The 24,044-nt window shown below is 31.5% G+C and overlaps 1 protein-coding gene across 1 annotated transcript in view; it reads left to right on the top strand.

Annotated features, from left to right (window-relative positions):
- The window catches only part of lap (phosphatidylinositol-binding clathrin assembly protein lap), a 59,556-nt gene extending 47,838 nt beyond the window's left edge, over window positions 1-11,718 (top strand). The window contains exons 11-15 of the mRNA XM_088234044.1: window positions 3,358-3,541; window positions 4,289-4,391; window positions 5,220-5,282; window positions 7,630-7,794; window positions 10,463-11,718. Of these exons, the coding sequence (XP_088090170.1) occupies window positions 3,358-3,541; window positions 4,289-4,391; window positions 5,220-5,282; window positions 7,630-7,752 (473 nt within the window). The 3' untranslated portion in view covers window positions 7,753-7,794; window positions 10,463-11,718. The remainder of the gene's footprint in view (window positions 1-3,357; window positions 3,542-4,288; window positions 4,392-5,219; window positions 5,283-7,629; window positions 7,795-10,462) is intronic.
- Window positions 11,719-24,044: the final 12,326 nt, after the last annotated feature.

Raw genomic sequence — 24,044 nt, 5'->3', positions numbered from 1 at the left:
GATTACCAAAGTTTCGGATATTAGAAGTTATTTCTTGCATACTATATTTATCATTAGTTTAAACATAAATATCAGTATCACAATAGCCACAAATATGTTATTTATTACTGAGTGAAGCAATAAGTAAACACCCAATATTAAACTATTTAGACAGCTGCTGTGTAAAGGCTAAATTGCCTCACACAGGTTGTTTTCGGGTTTGATTCCTGATGAAATCTTAGTAATCAAATGTGATTTTTTCAAGACTGGGAGCTCTAATGTTATAATTCACCAGTGTAATTTTGCGTCTTGGGTAGTTGTGGAGCAAAAAACGGGGGTAAAAAAGTAACCAAGAAGCACGTTGCTTGAGTAGAAAAAATTCCCGATCAATCAGAAGGACCAAGGTTCAATTCTAAACTACAGCTGCAATTTTTTAGTATTTATTTACATACTTTATTTAGTTTCCGAAATTTTGGAAATGATAACTTATTTCCAAATAAAGTATAGTATTTACTTCATATAAAATTACAGAATAATATGGTTTGCTTAGCTTTGCCGGACCCATGTTTGATTCCAGTATTTTCCTGTATACGTTTGGGTAGTTGTTAAATACTTCCCTCCTTGTGAATTTTGTTATGCACGTAAATATATCCCTGTCATGTACATACCTATATATTATACATTAATTGCTTCGGTGTGATCATATTAACTATTATTTTTAATCGGTTTCAGATTTCAAAGGATCATAAATTTTATGTACATCATACCTTTGTTTTTTTTCAATTATTCTTAATTCAATTAATATCTCAGAATTCGTCTAGATATTTTAAAAATATGGTGTTGTTATTTTTACAGTATGCCCATTTTCTGTTATGATTTCTTAAGTGGTTTCCTTTTAATGAATGGAATAAAACCATTTAAATAAAACATATTTGAAAATACCACCTCAATTCGTATTGTGCATTTGTGAATGCACAGCATTTATATTTGGCATTTTTAATATTATTGAGCATGTTACTTTATTCAAATACACGTTTGATATATCTTTACTTTCCTATCTTAAAATAATTCTATTTTAATTTTTGTTATCATACCTAAAGACCAGGAAAAAGCTTTTGTAGGAAAACAATAAATTCACATCAAACTATTTTCTACCAGAATGAAAAAATATAAAAATATTGTCAGCGACTGCCCAAAATACTTTTCTTTTATTTCTCAATTAATTGCAAACGTATTTGCAGTACCTTTACTTTATCAATAATGTAATTAATAAACGACCATTACATTAAATTTACCTGCCATCGATGTTACATGTGTATACATGAACAGTGTGTAAATGTTTTGTGGATAATGTGTTTTTATTCATTATTGAGTATGATTTTCACTTACATAACGACCATGTCACACGTGTCATAATTTTCTTTGCATAGCAAGCTTGCAAATAATTATAGAATATAAATCATTTATCAATACACAACATAATAAATATGTATTTTTGTTTTTTCCTTTAATAAAAATGCTAAATTTATTGATTCCAAATCATCAATCACATTCAAAATAGTTTTCAATTCGCTTTTATCACACAATTTATAGATAAATAAATATAGTATCTCGAAAATCCATGGCTTGAAATAAGGCCCTGATTCGAATCTAGCAAAATAAATTATGTACGTATTTTTGTTGCTGTAATTGTTTTTTATAGCACACATTATTAATGGGAAAAAAATCTTGATCCTCCTTGCCAAATTAACTAGAGTTTATGTATTTTGGTTATAATTTTCACTGCATTTTTTTTCTTCAATGTTAGAACCACTTTTGACATGTGAAAATTAGAAATAATGGATTATTGCTGTTTATAGATTTTCTAAACATTAAATTCAAAATTTATAATTTCAAAATATTTTCAAATTGTTCAATATAAAAAAAGTATTTGATTTTTAAAATTAAGAGCTTTGGCATGATGTCAATATTTGTTTACATTTCATTCCATGGTATGTGAGAGATTCTCATACGCAATAATGTTCGTCAAAATGGTTTTGTCTTCAAATAAGTGTCGATTTCATTCCATTTGAAGAATGCCCGCTAATTAAGCTTAATTATTTATTTGCACAATGTCTGAATGCTTCACAGTCAAATTAGTTCAATAATAACTTTGATTTTAAATAAATATTAACTTTTCTTGAATCTAAATTCTATAATTCAAATTTTATCGAATTCTTGTAAATCATTCAGACTATTTTGCTGCTATTCTTTTTGTTTAGGGGCATTCACAAAATATAAAAAAACATCCCTTTAAATTTTTTATTGAGATTAAAAACTAGAAATCATTCATTTGTGATAACTGGTGGGGTTTTCTGTCATTCTAACCAATTCAGATTACAATATTATTTTTGGAGGTGTCCAAGAAAAGGCAAAATTTGAATTTAACAAATAGAAACTGCAGAGCCCAATAATCATTTGAGAAATTTTACATTCTAAATTAAAACACAGGTTACAGAAGCTTAGGCATAAAACAATTGTTTCGAATGCCTCGATTAGCTTATTTTAAGAATTCTGCGAAGGCTCTGACAATATTTGCATTAACAATCACTGACTTGTTTCACACAATATTTACAATGTTTTATTATCTCCAATATTACTTTTGCATCTTGTCAAGATAATGATACTATTGAATCACATATCAGTCGCTAATAATTAATCAATAGGAACTGCACTTACTTTTGTTAAGCACTCTTAAACATTTTTAATTACTTTTTTTTAATCTGTTTCTCGGAACATCTAGTCTTTTTCACTATTGATAAAGTATATCCGTTGTTTATATTTTGTTTCAAATGATAAAATATTTGAGGCTTTAAACATGTATCAGTTTCACAATTAAACAGACCCTTAAAAATAAATATGTGTAGCATATACATGCTATCTCTTTATTATTTGTTTAATTTTTTTTTAAATTACCTGGATGCAACTTAGAAATTTAAAAAGTAAATTCAAAATCATCAAAAGAATGATGCAAGTACATAGAAAATTGCCACATGAAAAATATTTTCTCGTTATCATTGACAAGCCTAATCTCGGTCTTATTTTGGGTCTCTGCACTTTCTGTCATTATTATTAACAATTTTAATCTTGGCCTGATTATGGGTCTTTGCACTATCTCGTTATCATTAACGGGTCTAATCTTGGTCTGATTTTGGGTCTCCGCACTTTCTCTCGTTATCATTAACAATTCTAATCTCAATCTTATTTTGGGTCTCTGCACTTTGTCACTGGAATATAATTATGCCATTGTTATCTGGATCGGTTATCGCACCTGGAATCTATTGGCTTGTGAATGCCCGCATAACTTGCTAACTTGGCACGGTGGCTTGCTCGGATCAGGAGTAATGGACGGTCTGGGGGACGTGCTACGGCCGGGGGGTGCGCCCCCTTCCCAGCCCGGTCCCCTCACCGCCGCCGCCCCCTCCGCAGGGCCCCCCAAGGTGCTGACCGGAGACCTGGACTCCTCACTGGCCAGCCTGGCCAACAACCTTACCATCAACAAGGGAGCGCAGCAATCCGTCAAGTGAGTTGTTTGTTCTATTTTAAAAAAAAAATTGTCTTCAATATATTTTTTAATTTATTTGTTGTAAAAATCGATTCTTTGACATAAGAAAACAGGATACCTTTAATTAAATTACCGATTTTCCATTCATAATTATAAAAGAAAACAATAAGTAACGGACAAATAATCATAAAAATTATTAGAGCCTCTTCTACACATAGTACGTAGGTACCCAAAAGAAACCCAACTAATCTTGTGGGCAAATTTTTATAGTACCAGGTTCTGCTGGTAGGATCGCGTAGAGCTACCGATCAGTATGCCAAGTGTCGTTGCCAGAGAAGGTTCCATTTGGCTGGTGTGAATTTTTTTGTAAATTGTCATGTGCTCGTCATCTTGGCGATGGATGAGCGCGTGGTCATGGAGCGCGTGGATTTACTTCCTGCTCAGGAAAACTGGCACAGAAACTCTTGAAATGCTTACAACAACCCACAAAAACGATGCTACGGGAAAAACTCGACTGTTTGAGTAGTTTTCTCCTTTTAAAAGAGAGGAGAAATGGAAGACCGACCCCACTCTGGACGCCCTTCGATGGCCTGAGCCGATTAAAATTTCGCTAAAATATGACACGACGTACGACGTATGAGCCCTTTGGATGTCTAGACTTATTATTTACTCCGCTTTTTTCGGTCTTTATTAAGATACTTGTATTTTGATAAAATACCTCGAGGGGTAATAAAGCGGACATACTTAAAATTATGTTGAATTTAGGGGTGTTCAGTGGAATTCTCCAAAGAATGCAGCAAAACCGGGAGCTGGTGGCTGGAGTCCTCAACCAATGGCTGCTACTACCGGTGCTGGTTACCGCCCGATGGTAAGACCTTCACGATAATCTTCCAATACATTATCATCCTCTTTTCCAAACTCATCTTTTTAAAAAAGCACGTTTACTCTATATTTAATTTCGAATTTTGGAACCCGAGATTTTATTCAAAACTTTTAAAAAAGAGTGAATTCGAATTGTATTCTGTATCTAAGAAATTAATGATTACAGTATCGTTTCTACCGTTGTGTTTTATGTAGTTGTCTGCTTATAAAAATATACATTCTTTAAAACATTAATTTTTAATCACTAATGTTACTAATTTTATCAACAGTTTTCAATCTTCAGTATGTAATTGCTAAAAATTATTTGAAAGTTCAAAATGTTATTCCTTTTTTATTTGTTATTCAAATACTTTCCCAGTATATGTATATAATAAATGTGTAAGATGAGAAAAGCACTACGTACATAATTTGCTCTATAGTTTGCATGTTCTGTTGTACCTAGATCTTCAATTTTATTCTTTCTACCTAGTCCAACATTTTTAGGCCATTTTATTTCCTTTTTTTGGTTTGCACATTTCAATGCTGATGTAGTAATGGTCCTGCACCCACCTATATAAAAATTAAACGCCTCTTCACTTATTGTTTTGGTGATTTAAATTGAATAATAGTAAGACTTTAAATGTTTTGATTTATTTGTGTGAGTTTCATTCTGTGTGGCTTGCTGCGTACATATCGAGTACAAATGGTCTGTAAGAATGGTGAAATATTGCACTGTCCATATACCACGATTCTCCGATGGCTAATCACTGATGTAAAATTTCCATAAATCCAATCCACTGAGAGCATGCGCATTTTCTTTTTTATGTTTTTACAGGGTCAAGGCATGCAGTTACCTCACATGTCCTATACATTCCAAAATCAACACCATTTTAACATGGTAAGTTAGAGCAAAATAAAGAGACCAAATCAAAAAGTGTTAGCGAAATCTTCACTAAATTTATCATTGGCTGTCAGTCTTGATACCTTTTGTTCTGTCAACTTACTGTGGAGCTTCTGAGTATTGCATAAGCATAAATGTGCATACAACACGCTATATCCTTCAATCTGTATTTAATCTATAACAAACTCGGTTCTATCATCTTAACAAATAAATAATAGTACCTTCCTTCTTCTCTTTCTAATCAATGTTTCACGAATAATGTTTGTAATTTCTTATCCATAACACCTTATATCATTATTGATTGGATTGATTGTTCTTTCTTAAATTTTTCTTGTTGATTTCATTACTTTTTTCTGTAAATCCTGTTTCATTATTTGTATACATGAACTAGAAATGTTTTAATATATAATTATGTATTTCAGTAATAAAATGCTTATTGCTTATTGTATTAGATTGCACGAGTTGTGGAAACAAATGTATATTCAAACCTTAGTACTATTTAATTATGATATAAAATAGTTTTCTAGATAAATCAGTCTTTAGACGATGTATTGAATTATGTACTTCTTTTATATTACTGTTTTTTAATACCTTGATTCATTACGAAGCATTCATTTATTTTTTCTGAAAACATTATCAATATTGATCTATTTATTTTCTCTCTAATGTTTTTTCTGCCTTCATGAATTAAAATATTGCATGTTTTATGTATGTTATGAAATAATTTCAAAATATTGACTAAAGGTTGGTTTTAGTATACTAAAAATGAGCATATCTTGCACCTAAATATTGGTGGTTTATAAATAATATATTTTTAGCAATGTTATGTGAAGTACAACAAAAAAATGTATTCACCATATACATTAAAGGTGGGCCATGGAACGAAAAGAATGGTACATCAAATATTGTACTTATTTACTTTTGATATACATCAATTTTAAGATGTTTATGAATTCAAATCAGATATATTTCACATACATAGCAATTTATTCTTATTCATGAAATAATATATAACAGGGCATATGAATGAAATGGTCTAAAACCGGTAGCATGTATTCTAAAAATGCACTGTAATGAATAATACTGTCTCAGGGTCCAGATAAAAATGACTTATTAACTTACATACTGTTACGAAACATTAACTTTACACAAAAAAAAACACAGTTATACAATACAAACTTAAGTTTTTACTTAATTTTGTTACAAAAAATTGTTTTTTTTAAGGAAATTTATTCCAAAATGAGCAAAATAGTACAGTGATGCAGTTACCGTTTACGCTGCATAAAATTTAATTTCATTATGCCAAGTAAGCGTTAATAAAGCGTCCAACCCACAAAATGCTAAAAACGAGTTTGATGCCAATTTTCGATAGCCTACTACAATATCTTTATGTGCTGAAAATGTCCAGGCTCCAGGTGCTATACTTTTTTGCTAATTAAAGAAATTTAAAAATTTAAAAAAAAGAGCTGCAGTAAACAGTCAAACCACTTGGACGTTTTTAAAGTTAATATAACAGTGATAGCCGTGATGTGGGCTAGAAATTTTTTCGATTGTCAAAAAAAGTATTGCACTTGGGTTTAGACATTTTGAGCACATAAAGACATCGTAGTATTCTATAAAAACCGGCATTACTCATTTTTAGCATTTTTAGGGTTGGACGCTTTCTGCATAACTACGTCCAATTAAGGGTTATCAAAAATATACGTAATTTAGAATGTTAAAAAAAACATTTACTGATGGTATTTTTACCTCAATTGGAATAATACATTTAAATACATACACATTATCATCCTTGGAACAAGACAGGTCACGTGGCAGTGTCGCAGACTCTGGATCAGGAGGTGTGAGGTTCGAAACCCGCTCGAACAGAAAATTACTTTGAAGTTGAAATATTTGGGTAAATTATCACAAGATTATATTACACTTATTTTTACCATGCTTGATGTCCTAGGTTCGATTCCTATCAGGGTGGGCTAGAAATACCGCAATATTTTATTGCACTACTGTAGGCCACTAAATTTGGATATTTAATTATTTGAACTGTTAGTTCTAGATATCTAAATTTATTTAATCTTGTACCGAACTGTCCATGTCATGAGTTCAAAATGTACCGGCTCTATTCATGGGCTCTATTTCATATTGTGTAGTTGTGTTGGCCTCCTCGAAATGCTTTTTTGAAAATGATGCGTCTCACCCAAAATGTCTCGGCGTGTCGCCCCTGCCACGTGTGCGATAGTTTACCCATCACTGACCCAGTAGCAACCAGCAAAAGGCTGTCTTCTTATTTTCTGGACCCCGTGACGAATTAACATGCACTGTACTAATCCGGTGATTGGGTATACAGCAACCTCCTAGTGGCGGTGTAGGTGCGTTGGGGTCCGCAGCACCCCCGGCGAGGCCTCCGCCCCCCTCGGCCGCTGCGCCCCCCTCCGCCGGGGTCGAGCTAGACCCCTTCGGGGCGCTGTAGGCTTAATAACTTTGGATTTCTCTTCCACGTCGGTCTCACAATGTAGGTATCGCTTCTGTACATCAGTATCACGCAAGCACGCACAATCCCCCGAAACGATCATCAATGGTCATCGACAAATTAAATAATACCGTCTGCAGAAATTTTGAATTCTGTAACAAAGCGTCGATTGTTAAGAAAAATTAATGTGTATTTGCTTTTTCATAACGTCACCCTAACTTGTAAAACTCGTAAATCCACAGATGGTCAAAATGGTATTTTGGCGTTTTTTAGTAGGACTTTAAGTAATCTATATGTGTACAAAACTTTTAAATCCATAGTGTTGTATTAATTTAAAAATAAAATATTGATTCAATTTTCTACGTTCTGAAGTAAAAACTGTTTTTACTATCCCCTGAGAAAAGTTAGTTTGGAATTTACAAGTTTTACAAGTAAGAAAGCGATGAAACCGGTCACTGGATATTCCAAATTTGTAGATTAAAGTATCACTCATCTTTATTTCTATTATAAATTTTACAAGCAAGGCCGACGATATATTCCCTTCTTAGCTTTTAAAAGACCCTGCTAAAAATACCTTTGCAAACAGTGTTGTACTGTAATGTCATGTTACATTAAGCGATAGATGAGATATTCTGATATACAGGTATTTAAAAAGAAAAATTTAATATATGTGTAAAATGCGCTTTTTAATGATCTCTTTTCTATAATTTATAAAAATATTTGATTTAGACCTGTTATAGAAAAATACGACATAATTATTTGAAAAAATAAGACAGATATATCAAGTCTTTGTGGCTATGTAGACTTATGTCACATAGGCACGCAAGAGTTAAACGTATTGGGAAGGGAAATTGTTAAGAAAAAAACCATCATCCATGAGTATGTATGCCCTTACTTTATAAAATCATTAAACTTATAATATAATGGAAAAAATCTGGATGTGCAAGCTTAGGCAGAATAGGTACAGTTTTAGATATGTTTATGATTTGTCATCGGCTGGCCTAAGTGATCAATTTACACACTGTGTAACATTCACCATTCTGCCTTTAGATAGTTAACTTCCATATTCACGTATGGCATTTTTTTATCCTCTGTATACGTTTGGTTTGAGTATTACATTCCCATGCGTGTTGGTTTACTATAGAGAATGAAAGTATGGAGAAGACTAGCAACATCAGTTGTTAAAGGGGGTAAGTTTTATAGACCTGAAATCTTAATATTGGATTGGTTTCCTAGATAGACAACGGCGGGAATGTTTTTTAAGTAACCACTTGAATTGAAATCCTGCCTGGTCTACAATATGGCTAATAAATGTAAGAGCAGTCATTCCAAGTGAATTAAAAAAAATAGGGGCTCATTTCAGCGAAAAAAACGAATATTTTATTTTTAAAAATGCCGTATATGTCCACTAGCCAAAAGGTAAACATATTATTGAATTTAAATTTGTTACTGTGGTAAATGTGTTTTGGGTTGTAATATGAAAAAAAAAACTTTTTGTCAAACTGAAAGCAAAGAAATTTATTTAAATTTTTGCCAAAACATTCAAAGTTCAGTATCCCAGATGTGTCAAATATCACAGCCCATCTCGAACTCGGAAACAAATATATTTTACATGAACTATAAACCTATTTTATTAAATGTATAAACCCTCACATAAGGTTTTCATTCTTCTTTTTGCCCATAAAATATTTAAAAATATCCTAATTCAATGCAAGTAACAAAGAGTTAAAATTTGGAGAGTGAACCTAACTAAAATATGCAATTAACCCAAATAGCATAAATTCTTTTGGGTAGCCAGATGAAAAAAATATTAAATGTATCAAAGGTTTTAAAAAAAATATAACTCAATAAACATAATATGTACATGAAAACTGGTGATATTTCTTCCTATTTACTTTATTGGTAGTTTTACTCTTTCAGTAATTAACAATGTGTGTCTGTTAAAAAAATAACGGGGAATTTTTTAATTTTGCAGGTTTGGAAAGTCCGATTGTCAATTGTTTTTATTATGTTGGTATACATGCCTCCGATGAATGTTAAAATTTTCAGCTGTATTCATTGTTTACTTTGTCTGTGGCAGCCGCTAAGGTTAGACGTGTTTTTATGAGCTCGGAGATTTTCATTTACACAAACATGATTTTTTTTAAATTGGCAATCGGACTCCCAAACCTGCGAAATTAAAAAAATCCTTTTATTTTCTGAACATACCTCGTATGTATCTGGAAATGGTTTTAATTTATTTAGTATTTTTCATTGCTTTTTTAACTCAAACTTTTCAACTAGGTATACTATGGTTTATATTATTGTGGGTTGTCTAAAGCTCTCGCAGTTTTCAACTCATCTCTAAAATTTCTTCTCTCATTTGACCCCATACTATTTTTGAAACATGTACTAAGAATATATTAATACATTTATTTACGTTATCAGTTTTATCTCTATTACTTTTTTATCTCTTAGTTTATCTCTATTTTTTTTCAAAATTAGTTAGATTTTGAAAGTTCTGATTTGTACACAATAAATAACTAACATAATTTTATTTTGTCTTTTAACTATCGCATTTTTAACATAAAACTGATTCTGAGATAATTTCATATTATTGATAAACCTCAAAGTATCTCAGTCTTCATATTTGCTAATTATTTTATTGTTCGGAAGTTGTGATTTTATTCTGAATAATTTTTGATCTAATACTGATTTTTTACTCTTTCAGGATATCAAGTGGAACTAATTAAGTTTACTTGTATATAAATATTGTTATCTAACTGTCAGCCTACATCTCACTAAGGTGATTTACGCAAGGAAGTTCATAGATAAAATATTATTTTTATCCATAGACATAGCTTTGATCCATTCCCTCTACATTTGGGGCCTAGGGTATAGACAACAAATGTTAATCATTCTATAACAACAGTAAGGCGATGTGCTTACACAGTAAATTAATTTTGTCTATGGTGATATCTAAATATTGTATATTTTTATGATTTAATATAAGTTTAGCATTTTTAGTTGACATTGATTAGATGCCGGAAACGAATACAGCTGAAAATAAATTGTTTTAAGTTGATATTGTATTATTATTAAATCAAGTAGGAATCAAGATGCTTGACAGCCATGTAATCTGGTAGGCATTTTAAGATTATATAATATAGTTTTATGTAGATGCTTACTGATTATTGGTGTCAACTTATTGTTAATCTCAGCAATGTATTTCAGATTATGAAAATTTGTGGGTTGAGTTCTTTATAATACTGTTACAACTTACAACTCTCACAAGCTCAACCCTTGTATTTTCAATGCCTTTACCTGAGAGATTCTAGAAGTATTTTTATCTTACGTATTTAATATAATTTTACCACTGAATTACTCATGTTACAATTAACTTAACGCAATAAAGTGTTATCATGAGCTGCAAGACGTTTGTTTTAGCCTCGCATTTGGCAATCCTGAGGTTCAAGCAATGTTAAAAGATAATCTATATCTATGATCCTTCCAAAATATATTCTGCGTACGTACTAATATCATAAAAATTCCATTAGCTAATTTAAATGTTAACATAAATGATGTCATACACATTGTTTCTTACGAAGTTGTTTGCTTTAGATAAACATACATTTTGTCATTTTACTGACATAATCTATTGCAGTATTTCATATGGTTCAATATAATCGTTTAATAATACAAATTCTAGCCAAAATTAGGCACGGTGTTTACATTATATAGTACTTGTTGTATCTTGTAAAAGATATGGAAAATTAATAAATTATACAAGCTAAAATAGATCTTAATTGATTCAGTTTGATCATAAAAATGTAACAGTGTTTGGTAATAGAGCATTTCGCTCTATGGTGTGTATGCCGGTTAATTAAAATATAATATTTGATGAGAATTTATTGTTAATGGGGTGTGTATGAATAGTGGATAAAATTTAGATCGAGACGGTTTTAATTATACAGAAATGTACAAAAATATTTAATGATACTAGGTTTTTTCATACCTTATTTGCCATTTTAATTTTTATAAAATCTTGAGCATTTCTTATTAAATTATAGTCATTTCAATATGCATGTAATAATTCAAATTCCTACCACAATTTAGAAATTTCTCAGTGAACTTCATGTATACCTACATGTATGGGACCTATTTAATGAATTTACTTTTGGAAAAATTCCTCATTTTATGCTAAATTCAATTTGGATATTTGTGCAAACAACATGCAATCTTAATCATTGTATACTTAAACAATCTCTGTTTTCATATGAGAAAAAAAAAATAGCGATTTGGCTTATTTCTACATTTGAAATATATTTCTTTGTATTAGACTAATCGAACTAAATATTTTCGTTGTCATTCAACAAATCTAAAGCCACTGTTAGTTTTATTCTCTCAATAAATAAAACAGCAATATTTGTCAAAGTAAAATGATGAATCCAAATAGTGGATTATGATTCCGAATGCATGGACGTGTCTACATAACAATAGACATCTTAATTCTAAGTTTCTTGACAAACGATGTTATCTATCAATTGATAAGTTTTTTTCTAAGGTATGTTAGTTTATCCGACTGCAAATATTGATTATTTTATAATTGTATAATATGTTTAGTATTAAGGTAGCAAATGATGTATAATTAGCACAGTTCCTTAGATTAGTATTGGATGTGTGCTTGATTCACTGCATATAACTACTTATGTATAACATAAGAATATTATCAGAATGTTTAAAGCGTTATCTATGAAAAAGAAAATTTATTTAACTAATAATTGCTGTTACGAGAAATAAAATTAATGTTATGTTAAGACAATATAAAGTAAGTTCGTAGTGATAGTGAAAATCTATTTATGTATGAGTATATAATGGAATGCTTGTATTTGGGGATCAATTGTAATCGCAATGCCAATATCACTGTTTCTTCTCTCTAGAAATGTGCTAGCAGACCCAATGTAACATTTACTTATGATCAACATCAATAAATGTAGTCAAATGTCATTTTCTTTTATTTCTCCCTTCCCTTAATACTATTCTGAAGAAATCAACAATAAAGGAAGTATATTATGGACTGGCATAATAAACTATGGCTGGTGAAGAACACAATTCAACCATTGATCAAAATTCTAAAAACCTTGCTGAGAATAGCCAACAAAAGGCCTACTGAATATGACAAATATATATTAAGACTATTTACTACACTTACAAAAATAACAAATATATGACATAAGACAAAGACAATAAAAGTACGTCTTCTACCAAAGATGAAAACAAGTTATAGATAGAGATACTACGTTTTTTTTGGCACCTAAACTGTATGAAGACATCGGTAAGTAGAATAAATAACAATGGTTCCAGAACTCTCCAGACTATAAATGGAAAGCTAAGAAGACTAGAAAGAAAGCTGAGATATGTCTCATACGTCAGACTATATAATTACAAATAATTGCATTTATCAATTTGTTCATTCACAAATAATTTCATTAACATTAATTAAAAGAGACAAAGTCCGCCAGTAAGCCAGTTTTAAATATTGTATCGTTTTATCGGCATTATGATTAAGTTTCGTAATAACTCAGCGTGTGATGTCACAAGTTCTATCTTGTGAGTTTTTCTGATTGCTGATTTGGCTTTCATTAAACCTGAAATCTATCGCAACACTATTTTATTGGTTGATTTGAAAGAACTAGTGATGTCGTTCAAAGTAGTTAGATTTTATTAAACATTTTTTTTTTCATACACTTTCAAGAAACATCGCTGTACAATTTAATGCTCTGATTTTTACCTTGCGTAAGAAAACATATTTTCCAATTTCCATAGCACTTTTTTAATTATTATTATGTTTCTGATCCTATATAATATTTGTGATTATATACTTGATTATATAATATGTGTCTGTGTCAACTAAATGCTTGTCCCGACTCAAGACAGGACTTTAAGTCCCACAGAGTTGGGACTAATGTCTCAAATAATGTGTAATAAACAATCTTTAAGTAAATGACACTTTTAGTAATAAAATAATTTGTTCAGATTTTGGGATACCTCAAGGAACAGTAATTGTACCTATTTTATTATATACGTTTATTATAATAATATACAGAATATAAATGGTGATATAATTTCATATGCTAATGATACCGTACTCATTATAAGGGGATCTTCATGGGACGAAGTAAATTTAAAATCAAATATAGATATTAATAAATTAAAAGAATGGTTTGATGACAATATTTTGTCTCTGAATACTGAAAAAACATATTACATCACTTTTACATTGAAAGAACAAGTTATACCTCTTATAAATATTTGTATCACACAACAAAATGCAATGAAGGATATCAGTTTCATAATGATAATTGCCTTCAAATCACTGAAAAAAATAGCATAAAATATTTAGGAATTATAATTGATAAAAATATAAAATGGAAGGAACAAATAAATAATGTAAATACAATGAGAAAACTTGTATATGTATTTATTAGATATAGGATATATTAACCATTGAAAAATTAAAATCAATTTACTTTGCATTCGCCCAATCCATATTACATTATGGAATAATCGGATGGGGTGGTGCTTTTAAAACAAATATTTTACCGGTTGAAAAAATACAAAAATTAAATATAAAAGTTATTTTGAAAAAACCGTCTACTTTTCCCACTGTTTAATTATTTAAAAATTTAAGGCTTTAGATATAAAATTATTTTATAAAAAGAATTGTTTGCTTCAAATACATAAAGATAAAATAAATAGTATTTCTTGGTCACAAAACGTAAGTACGCGACCTAGAACAGGTAGTAATATCTTAATTCTCAAATTAAAAACAACTACAGCACATCATTATACTTACAGAGAAATATTTTTCTTTAATGAAATGAACAAAGATAATAAAAAGTACAGTCAGGAATACAATATATTTAAAAAATAAGTGAAAAGTTACATTTGTAATTCTTCTTTATTTAACACTGATTAAATACATCGCTTACATATATATATTTTTTTTTTTATGTTTTCCTAAAAATATTAATAATTGAAATAAAATTAACTATTGTAAGACGTCACTCACCATTATGTACACAAGAATTATTTATTTCTTTTACGCAATGGGAAACGTTCATGTAAATATGTGTATTTAATTAGTGTAAAAATATGTATTTAGTTGTAATATTGTATTTTTATTTGTTATTAAATAAATAAAAAAATAATTGCATTTCCTTATCAGAAAATAATCAAGTAGTTTCCAACTCAAATCCCGAGGAAAATCCAGTCCTAAACTCCTCTTCTCCATCCCCTCCTTGTGACTGAATATGCTCTTTCAAACTGTAAAACATCATGTGTGATAAAGGAGAGTTGGCCTGGCCGAAAGTCGTGCGGGTTCTGGATATTACATAATTGAATCGGCTTGTTGTCCTGTGGCTAGTATCGTAGACTCACGGATCAAAGGTCCAAAGTTCGCGCTCGGCTCTACCACACTTTAATTCATATTCTCTAATACTGAGTTATTTATAACTCGTTGAAAATGGCCACCAATATTGAAATATTTGTGTAAATCGCAAGAACCAAAATGTTTCTTTTTCTTAAAAAAAACATTTTGTTGAGACCTCTGTTTAGCAGGGGCGAATCGTCTAAGTAAGCGATTATGCACAGCTTACCATTATATTTAACTTTAAATTATAATAATTTATAGTAACCATGTTTATGGGAAAATATATAAAGTAATTGTTATTTATTATAAATCACCGTTTATATCTTTCTACAAAAAAATATCTATGAAGTGCGCCCAGCGCCAGCGCCCAGTCCATTCTCACTGAACGATAAAACTAGCCGATTACCTCAGCTTATTCTTCCATACAAAAAAGTACACTGTATTTTTCGTCTTTAACCCAAGTCGGCTTTTTTAGTACTAAAACAAACTTGCAGATTACAAATATTTTTAGAATATTCTCTATTTGGAAACTAGTATTTCGAACATTATTTCCGAAGGACTATTTTTCGTTGATAGGATACCGTTGACATATTTTGTATCACATAGGACAGGTGGCGTTCGCAGTGACCGTTTTAGGCATTATTCATTTTAAAAGAAATCAACCAGTGCTCAAGTCTTGACAGTATTGTCAATGACAGATCATAATGAAAATATTGGCTAAATGTCATTGTGGTATGTGATAATAAACTTTTGTATGAGTTTAGTATTCTATTAAAATAGTGTAGAATAAAGCTACGTATATCGCGTGGTTAGTAATAATTGTTGTTTGAATTGATTTTCACAGAACCACAGAAAAAGTATTAATTTATAATTACATTACTTACATGTTATGTAAGTACTTATATGTAGTACAAATTAATGAACATTTTTAATATATTACCTATAAAATAAATCACGGCTCGCCACTGCTGTTTAGTATATCATCATTCCCTTTCCGCACCTAATGGTGCATAGGGCACTGCATTGGTACACCAATCGCAGCGTATCTTGATCATTTTTTTTACATGAAGGTAAGGTGATCAGTCTTACGCTTCAGGTACCAATCTAGGGACTACGAAATATTAAAGTGTTAAAATACCCTTTTAAATAATATTTCTTATCAACCAAAAACATTTAAGTTTGTAAGTGAAAATTCTTAATGGAAGTTCATTGTAATTTATTATATAAATAAAACACGAGTGATACTTTAATCCACAAATTTGGTAATCATATCAACCATGTCGGGAATCGAACCCGAGACCTCTTGCATGGTAGACAAATTCACTGACCATTACACCTCATTTAGTATGCAGGGTGTTCTTTAAACCCTGTCATATCCGAAACCACAATGATCAGTATGAGCAAGAAGACATATTGGAACATTAAAATACATTTTTAGAATGACTAAAATTTTTAAAAATAAAATACAGAAGAAAAACAAATGGTTGCTTACGTCTGCAGGGGAGAAATGAGGAGAGGGGAGTCTGATACACCGTCAACCGCATGTCCGCGCACCCCTCGCTTCTCCCATGTAGAAGTAAGCAACCGTTTGTTTATTTTTAATATTTTATTTTTTTTAATTTTCTTCGTTCTAAATATTTTTTTAAATAAACTGATATGTCTTCTTGCCTATACTGATCACTGTGGTTTCGGATGTGACAGGGTTTAAAGAACACCCTGTATACACCGTTTATCAATATTATTCCTGTCCGATTACCTTTCTTTCCCACCCTTCCCTTGACCAATCCTTATGGTACCTACCTTACACCAAGGTAGAGGAAATGCAAAATTTTAACATTTGAATTTGGAACAAAACAAAACATTTTGACATTACACAAAACATTTCATAAAAATTCTTGGATTCGTTGCACTTATCATAAATCCTTACATAATTCAAAGTGAATTTCATCATCCAGTGTCCAAAATTGAAGAACATCCTCATTGTATCAAAGGCGGGTCCATATCCGTGTTCCTTTCCTTTCTTCAAATATTTCCAACTTTTTACAAAACTGAATTAAATTGGATTTTTTGCTACAGTCCGCTTTTTGTTATCATTTTCCTTATTGTTTAACCAGATGTGTGTCAACGTTTCTTTTCGATAAAATAATCGTCACATCTTGTACCTTTATACACTGGAAAAACTGTTCTGACTGATATGTTGGAGGGTGCCGCAATATGATCCTTAGCAATAATTTCTGAGAAATTATGAGAGGCTTTATGATGGATGCCGCGCAAGCTCAACACCCCCAGCCAACTATTCCAAGGGTTGCAGTGGATTGAAACAGTGTAATACACATTTCTGAGAGTGCCAATATCCAGAATGGCTCAAAAGGAGCGGAATAGGTGACACAGTTTTCTCAACCTAGAATCCAGAATCCTGTCAAAAGATTTGAGTATGTACAAACGTTTGTAGACAAAGACCAGATGAACCCCCTAGGGAGCCAACACATACCACAAAAGAGAGAGAATACCTTTGGAAAGCGAATACGGAAGTCTTTTGCATTTATGGCGCTTATGACCTGCCATGGCTGGTTAAAGTGACCACTTTAGACACTGTGTAACATTCACCACTCTGCCTATGCTTGAACATCTATATTTCTTCAATTCTTCCATCAAATCGGTCGATTATATAAAATAATTGCTGGAACCTTTATTTCATTCCACGTTCTCAAAAAGGTTTCCATTTTACATCTCAATATTCATTTCATCAGAAATGTCTGTCTCTCTTGATAATTTAGAGGAAGGTTGAATCTAGTACCTACCTACTTGTTTTTGAAACAGTATAATCAATACACGGTGTTTTCAGGCGTTTCCTAGAAATATTGAATGTATAAATCTCATCCTCACCAATAAAGGTTTTAGCTATTTTACTTCAAAACGGATGGAGACGCCAAGCCATTGCCAAACGAATTAAAAATATTTATTATGGACGGGGTACGAAGTGTTAACCTGCACAGCCCACAGTAAATTCTAAGGAGAATGGGGAACTTCAACCCTATTGGGTACAAAAAATGTTTTCTTACGCGCGGTAAAAAATAGAGCATTAAATTACACGGCATAGTATCTGGAAAATGAAAGAAAAAATATTTTAATAAAAACGAACTACTTTGAACATCACTAGTTCATATGGATCAACCAATGATAACAGAGTTGTGGAAGATTTCCGGTTTACTTGCCGTCAACGGACCAACGGCAGAACTGACCGAGTAGGAGCGGAAGAGAACTTGAAATGTCACACGCGGAATAATTTCAGAAATACAAAACGTAAATAAATCATAGCGCATAGCGTCAAAAAAATGTTTTCAAAGAAAAGACAACGGGATAGATAACAAAAAAATAATGAATGTCCCTTTTTCCACATTTTTACGAAAACGCGCAATTATTACTTAAAACTTTTATAAATTATTTTTTGGAACGCACTTTAATGAATAGGTATTTGATTATTTCTTACCCGGTACTGTGCGAAAAATAAAACTGAACGTCGGACTGATTATGCCTAGTTAAAATTGAGGTATTGTGTTCCTATTTTCCACTATAGATATTTTTTTTTTTTTTGTTGTTTTTTTTTACAACATTCATAAGAGGTAAAACAGAGTATTAAAAAAAAAAACGATAATTACATAGAAATGAAATACATATTAACAGTAAAAATAGTAAACAAAAATCCCACAAAGGCATTCCCTGTTCGTGGGTATACAAGAAATGTTTATGAATTTTTGCTCCTATAATAAATAGACAGTTATAATATTTTTGTGTAAAATAAGAAAGATAAAAGAAAATGTTCTGTAAAAGATAAAAAGGTCTTTTTTTATAGTAATTAAAAAATGAAATAAAAAAAAACCCAAATATTCCTTATTATTTAAAGGGAAACAAAATATATCATAGAAAAAAAGAGTTAATATCTTTAGTTTGAATCCAGGATAGTGCGTGTTTTTTAAAAGAAGGAAAATTTTGAAAGTTTGGGATCAATGAAATATTCTTTACCACACAGTTATGTATTTTTGATAAATTATTTTCTCAGTTTTATCGGCCGTCTTTGCACGTGCAGTATACAAATATGAATATTTTTGAAAAACGCAAAAAGTACCGACCAAAATAACACCATTATTATACCGCGGGGTGCGCGTTTCCTAGTGCAATAATCCAGGAAGAATTACGGGAATTGGTTGTATGAAGAAAAGTCAGACGGCGTTTCCTTTTAATGTCTCCCAACTTTTCAAAGCATCCAGTTCATGTTAGATTTTATTTTACTGTATTGATTTTTTAAAAGTCTATGTCCGTGACTATCCATATAAGGAAAACAATTTTAAGATTCGCATTTGCGATGGTCAGGAACTTTTACCGTTGACTAGATAGATACTAAAGCTCGGACCTAATAAAATCATTCCTTTTCATCTCTCACGTTTTACCTGCCGATGATAATTTTGATTTCTCAATACTTTCTCTTCCCTATCCGATAATAAAAACGATTGGCCAATATTTTCCAATAATTAAGACATCTAAAACAATAAAAAAGGGAAAGTATTTCGTTCTTTACCAGTGTCAATCACATAATGAGGAAGTTAAATTGTTGCTAAAAATTGTTTATGCACTATTAAACTAATCCCTTTTTTTATGTATTCTATTATCACTGCTAAGATTTTTGAAGTCATTTTTAAAAAGTTAATCCCTTAATTATTAAAAAAAAAACTGTATGGAATCTTCCTCATTTACACTCTCAAAATATTTTATTGATTTCATTACGTAAATAAACTGAGTTTTGAGATTAAGTGCTTAAAGAGAATATTAGGCATAAAGTGGTTCGTTCGATGTCATCACTAACATTGAAGTCCGAGAACGGAAGCAGCAGTAAGTTGTATATTCTTTACGCCAGCGCGCTCCCGCCGTCCTGAAGACCGTCGATGACGATCTTTTGGGTTTATTCAGCGGAACCAAGGAACGCGGGATTGACGTGAGAGGAGGCGAGTGTGCTGGCTGGCGATAGGGTCTCCTGGAGGCGTCTGGTGATGTCCACATGCTCCACTTAGGAGCGGATGTGGAAAAAGAAGAAGAAGAATACACTGTACCTGAATTGCAACAAGTAATTCAATAACCAGCCGATGATTACAGAATTTGTTTGGACGACTTCTGATATCACAAGTATTAAATTACAAATCGTAATAATGTTATCAAAATTGAATCATCCATAGATCCGCGCAATATCACAAATTATATAACAGAGCGTAAGAATTCTTGAATCAGAATATTATTTGTGGCACAGGGAACAGAGACAATAATTATCGGCAGAAAATGAAATTCAATAAGTAATAGGCGCAGTTGGCATACAATTATGAATACCTGAGATTGGACGTTTCGTGACTCGGTCATTACCCGAATAACCATAAGACGATGGGTCGGAGATCATCACGAAATCACATAGTGTTTGAGTGTTAGATGGGCGATTTGAATGCGGCATTTCATTTCAATTGGACATTTCTTTTTTTACAAATGCTCAATATTTAGACGTGGTTCTGCTTTCGTTATGTCAGATGCTTAATCGACGAGGCACCGCGCCATATTTGTAGTGCTCCATGTCAAATATAAGATTACAATCAAATACAGGATTAATATACAATAATAATTTTGATTACAATACTTGTATTTTCTTTATTTTTCCACATCCGCTCCTAAGTGGAGCGTGTGGACATCATCAGAGGCCTCCAGGAGGCCCTATCGCTACCCAGCATTTTCGCCTCCTCCCACGTAAATCCTGCGTTCCTTTTATCCGCCGAATAAAGCAGAAAGTTCATCACCGACTATCGGGAGCTGAGCCCTTAGATGTGAAGAAGAAGCAACACGGTTAAGGCTCTCCTGAGGCATCTTCAGCACGTTTCTAAGCCAGGTCCACCACCGGACCCTCAAAACGCTCGTTTTAGGACTCTGCTGCGCCCGTTCTCGCACTACAATAACAATGATACGGATAGCAATATTTCAGTTCGGTTTAGTTCAATACCGAAAATTGGGTTTTGTTGTAGTAAATAATACAATAAGTTATGTTTGCAAAACAGTGAAAAGGGTACAATTAAGTTAAATTAGGTATAATACGTATAAATAAAATAAATTAGCGGCAAGCATATTAGACACTGTCCATCCTCACTAGGCATAGTAAATACCTGTTCTGAGGTAGGTAGCATTTATTTATTTTTATACCTACGCATAGCATATTAAGTTTTAATAATGTTAAGCAATGATTACCTAAAGAAGCACTTACACACTTCTGGTGAAACAATAAGGAGAGGTCTCAGCAAAATGTCCATACGAGGTTTTCCCAGAGCACGAATTATGTCATACCCAAAACCCGTACGACTTTTGCTCAGAAGCATCTCTCATTTATCGCACCGAGAGCGTTTAATATTTTGGAAGAGCGTATTAAGCTCTCAAGAACGAAAACTATTTTCAAGAAAGGAGTTAAGGACTGGATTTTCCTTAGTGGGAGGGATTTGAGTCGGAAACTCCTTGATGATTTTTCCAAATATTTCTGTTTACCATATTGATGTACCATATTAATGTTTTTTTTTAAATTATTTTTTACGTTTCTGATCCTATATTTGTGGTGATATACTCATGTGTCTGTGTCAACTATTGCTCGTCCCATCTCAACACAGGACTTTTAGTCCCATGGAGTTGGGACTTATGTATCAAATAATGTACAATGAACTTTTGTAGGTAAATAAATAATAAATTTAATAATGGAAATCGAGTAAGATGGAACAATATTTTAAAATATGAAAATCTTACAAAAATGATAGACCTAAAAAATAAATAAAAACTGTCAAAGTGTATGAAAAAAAAAACTGATAAAAATATACAGAAAAAAAAACTCTTAGAAGGTACAAACTGATAGAAAAATAGTAGAATCTAATAAAATTTGATAATATATGAAATTTTTTTTAATACGACACAGACAAAAAAAATGTTGAATCCCACATGAACACTTAATTTCTGCTCCAACTGGCTTTTTCCTATTTTTAAAAGCCACTCTTTTGTATAAATTTTAAATTAGTTTTTAGCTAAATATTGAGCTATTTATACCCTGTATAATTTTAATACCCACTGTGCCGAGTTTAATCGGATGATGAATACAGTTATGCTTATGAAATAGAACCAGAATACTGGACGAGTGTTTCCGACTAGACGGTTACTCTTAGATAGAAAATCTGAATATTTAAATCGACTGAAGATAATATATACATACCTACGTTCGCCTAGTATTGTAATGGTTGGTGCATTCGCTTTCCATATTTGATGTATCGGGTTTAATTCCGGGCAGGGTGGATGGATCTAAAATGATTATTAATAAAACTATTTTAATAATAATAATTATTAAGTCTTTTTATTGCCTATGCAATTGACTATTCAAAAAAACAGTGGTATTCTAAAATTAATATTAATTTCACACCCCAGGAATAACAGTTGCACAACGAAAAATGTTTTCTTACGCGCGGTAAAAATTAAAGCATTTAATTGCATGGCGAAGATAATTGAAAACGTATGAAAAAAAAAACTGCTTTGAACGACGTTACTAGTTCTTCCAAACAAACCAATAATAGAGTGTTTTGATAGATTTCTGGTTTTCGGGAAGCCAACCCACCAATCAGCAGAACTCACCGATGAGAACTTCACTCCACCGGCGCGGCTGAGCTATTTCAAAATCAGAAAACTTAAAAAAAAATCATAACGCTGATAATACGATGCGTATTTTTTTAGAGTCGGTTTAGTTTGATTATCTATTGACAAATAGAAAAAAACACTGACCTCTTCATTGTGCGGATAGGAAATTTAGAAATTATATTCTGGAGCATTTCGGCGCACTCATATATACTCGCATCAAAAAGTCAATTTTGGACTTGTGCCAAAGTTATCGCTCTTGTGCGGTTTCATCATTATTTAAAAAAATATTATCTTCATCTACACTACACCTACCAACAAAAAACAAATATCATGTCATTCGCATTTTAATCTGCAAATATTTTCAAAATCTTTCTTTCGTGGGTGTCATTTATGTACATGTACATACAAGTCCATATTTTATAATGGACATATCGTTTCAGCGTGATGGGAAAGTACAATAATTCGTCTTCCACTATCCTTCTTCATCGCCAGACAAACGAACCAAATTTAAGACAATACGAGGCATAAGATTATTCTTATATTATATTTTTCTCTATGCGCATGTTTTCATTGTGGCTACAATAGTTTTTGTTGATGATATGCATTTTAGGAGATGTTGTGATAGATACTGATGACATGTAGTGAGCATAATAGTGTTAGCTATTCTTTATACGTCATGTATATGAAAGGAACTAATGTATTTTTATGATGCCTATCATATTTATTTCAATTTACCATGAGGAAAATAGCGAACGTATTTAAGAAAGACATTTAAATGTCTGTTTCGTGTTGCTTTGGGATTCCAGGTTCGATTTCCGGTAAGGTTTGCATAAAACAGTTATTTAAATAAATATATTGTTGGTTTTTATAGTACTATTTTGAAATTTTTGAGTTGCAGTTTTTTTATTTACATTTTTCATCGTGTTATGAAAACTTGAAATGTATTTTTATATCAATATGTCGTCATTGCCCCGGCAATATCTATTAATCTCCTTAATAAAACAACTTTTTTAAGGACAGATTTTTTTATTGATTACAAATGGGAAAAAAACGCTTTTTTAAAAAAATATTTAAGCATAAGGTATTTTGTTTAAACAAAATTGTGTGGTCTTAATTAGGAATTAAAAATCACTAAATATATATTTCCAGCCCAACTACTTTTTGTTATACTTTATTTTTTAATGGACACTAT

This window comes from Micrasema longulum, unplaced genomic scaffold (genome assembly GCF_059751315.1).
Source record: "Micrasema longulum isolate JH-2025_06_02 unplaced genomic scaffold, ASM5975131v1 h1tg001183l, whole genome shotgun sequence".
Classification (NCBI taxonomy): domain Eukaryota; kingdom Metazoa; phylum Arthropoda; class Insecta; order Trichoptera; family Brachycentridae; genus Micrasema; species Micrasema longulum.
The sequence above is the reverse complement of the archived record's forward strand: the minus strand, read 5'-3'. Positions and strand labels throughout refer to the sequence as shown.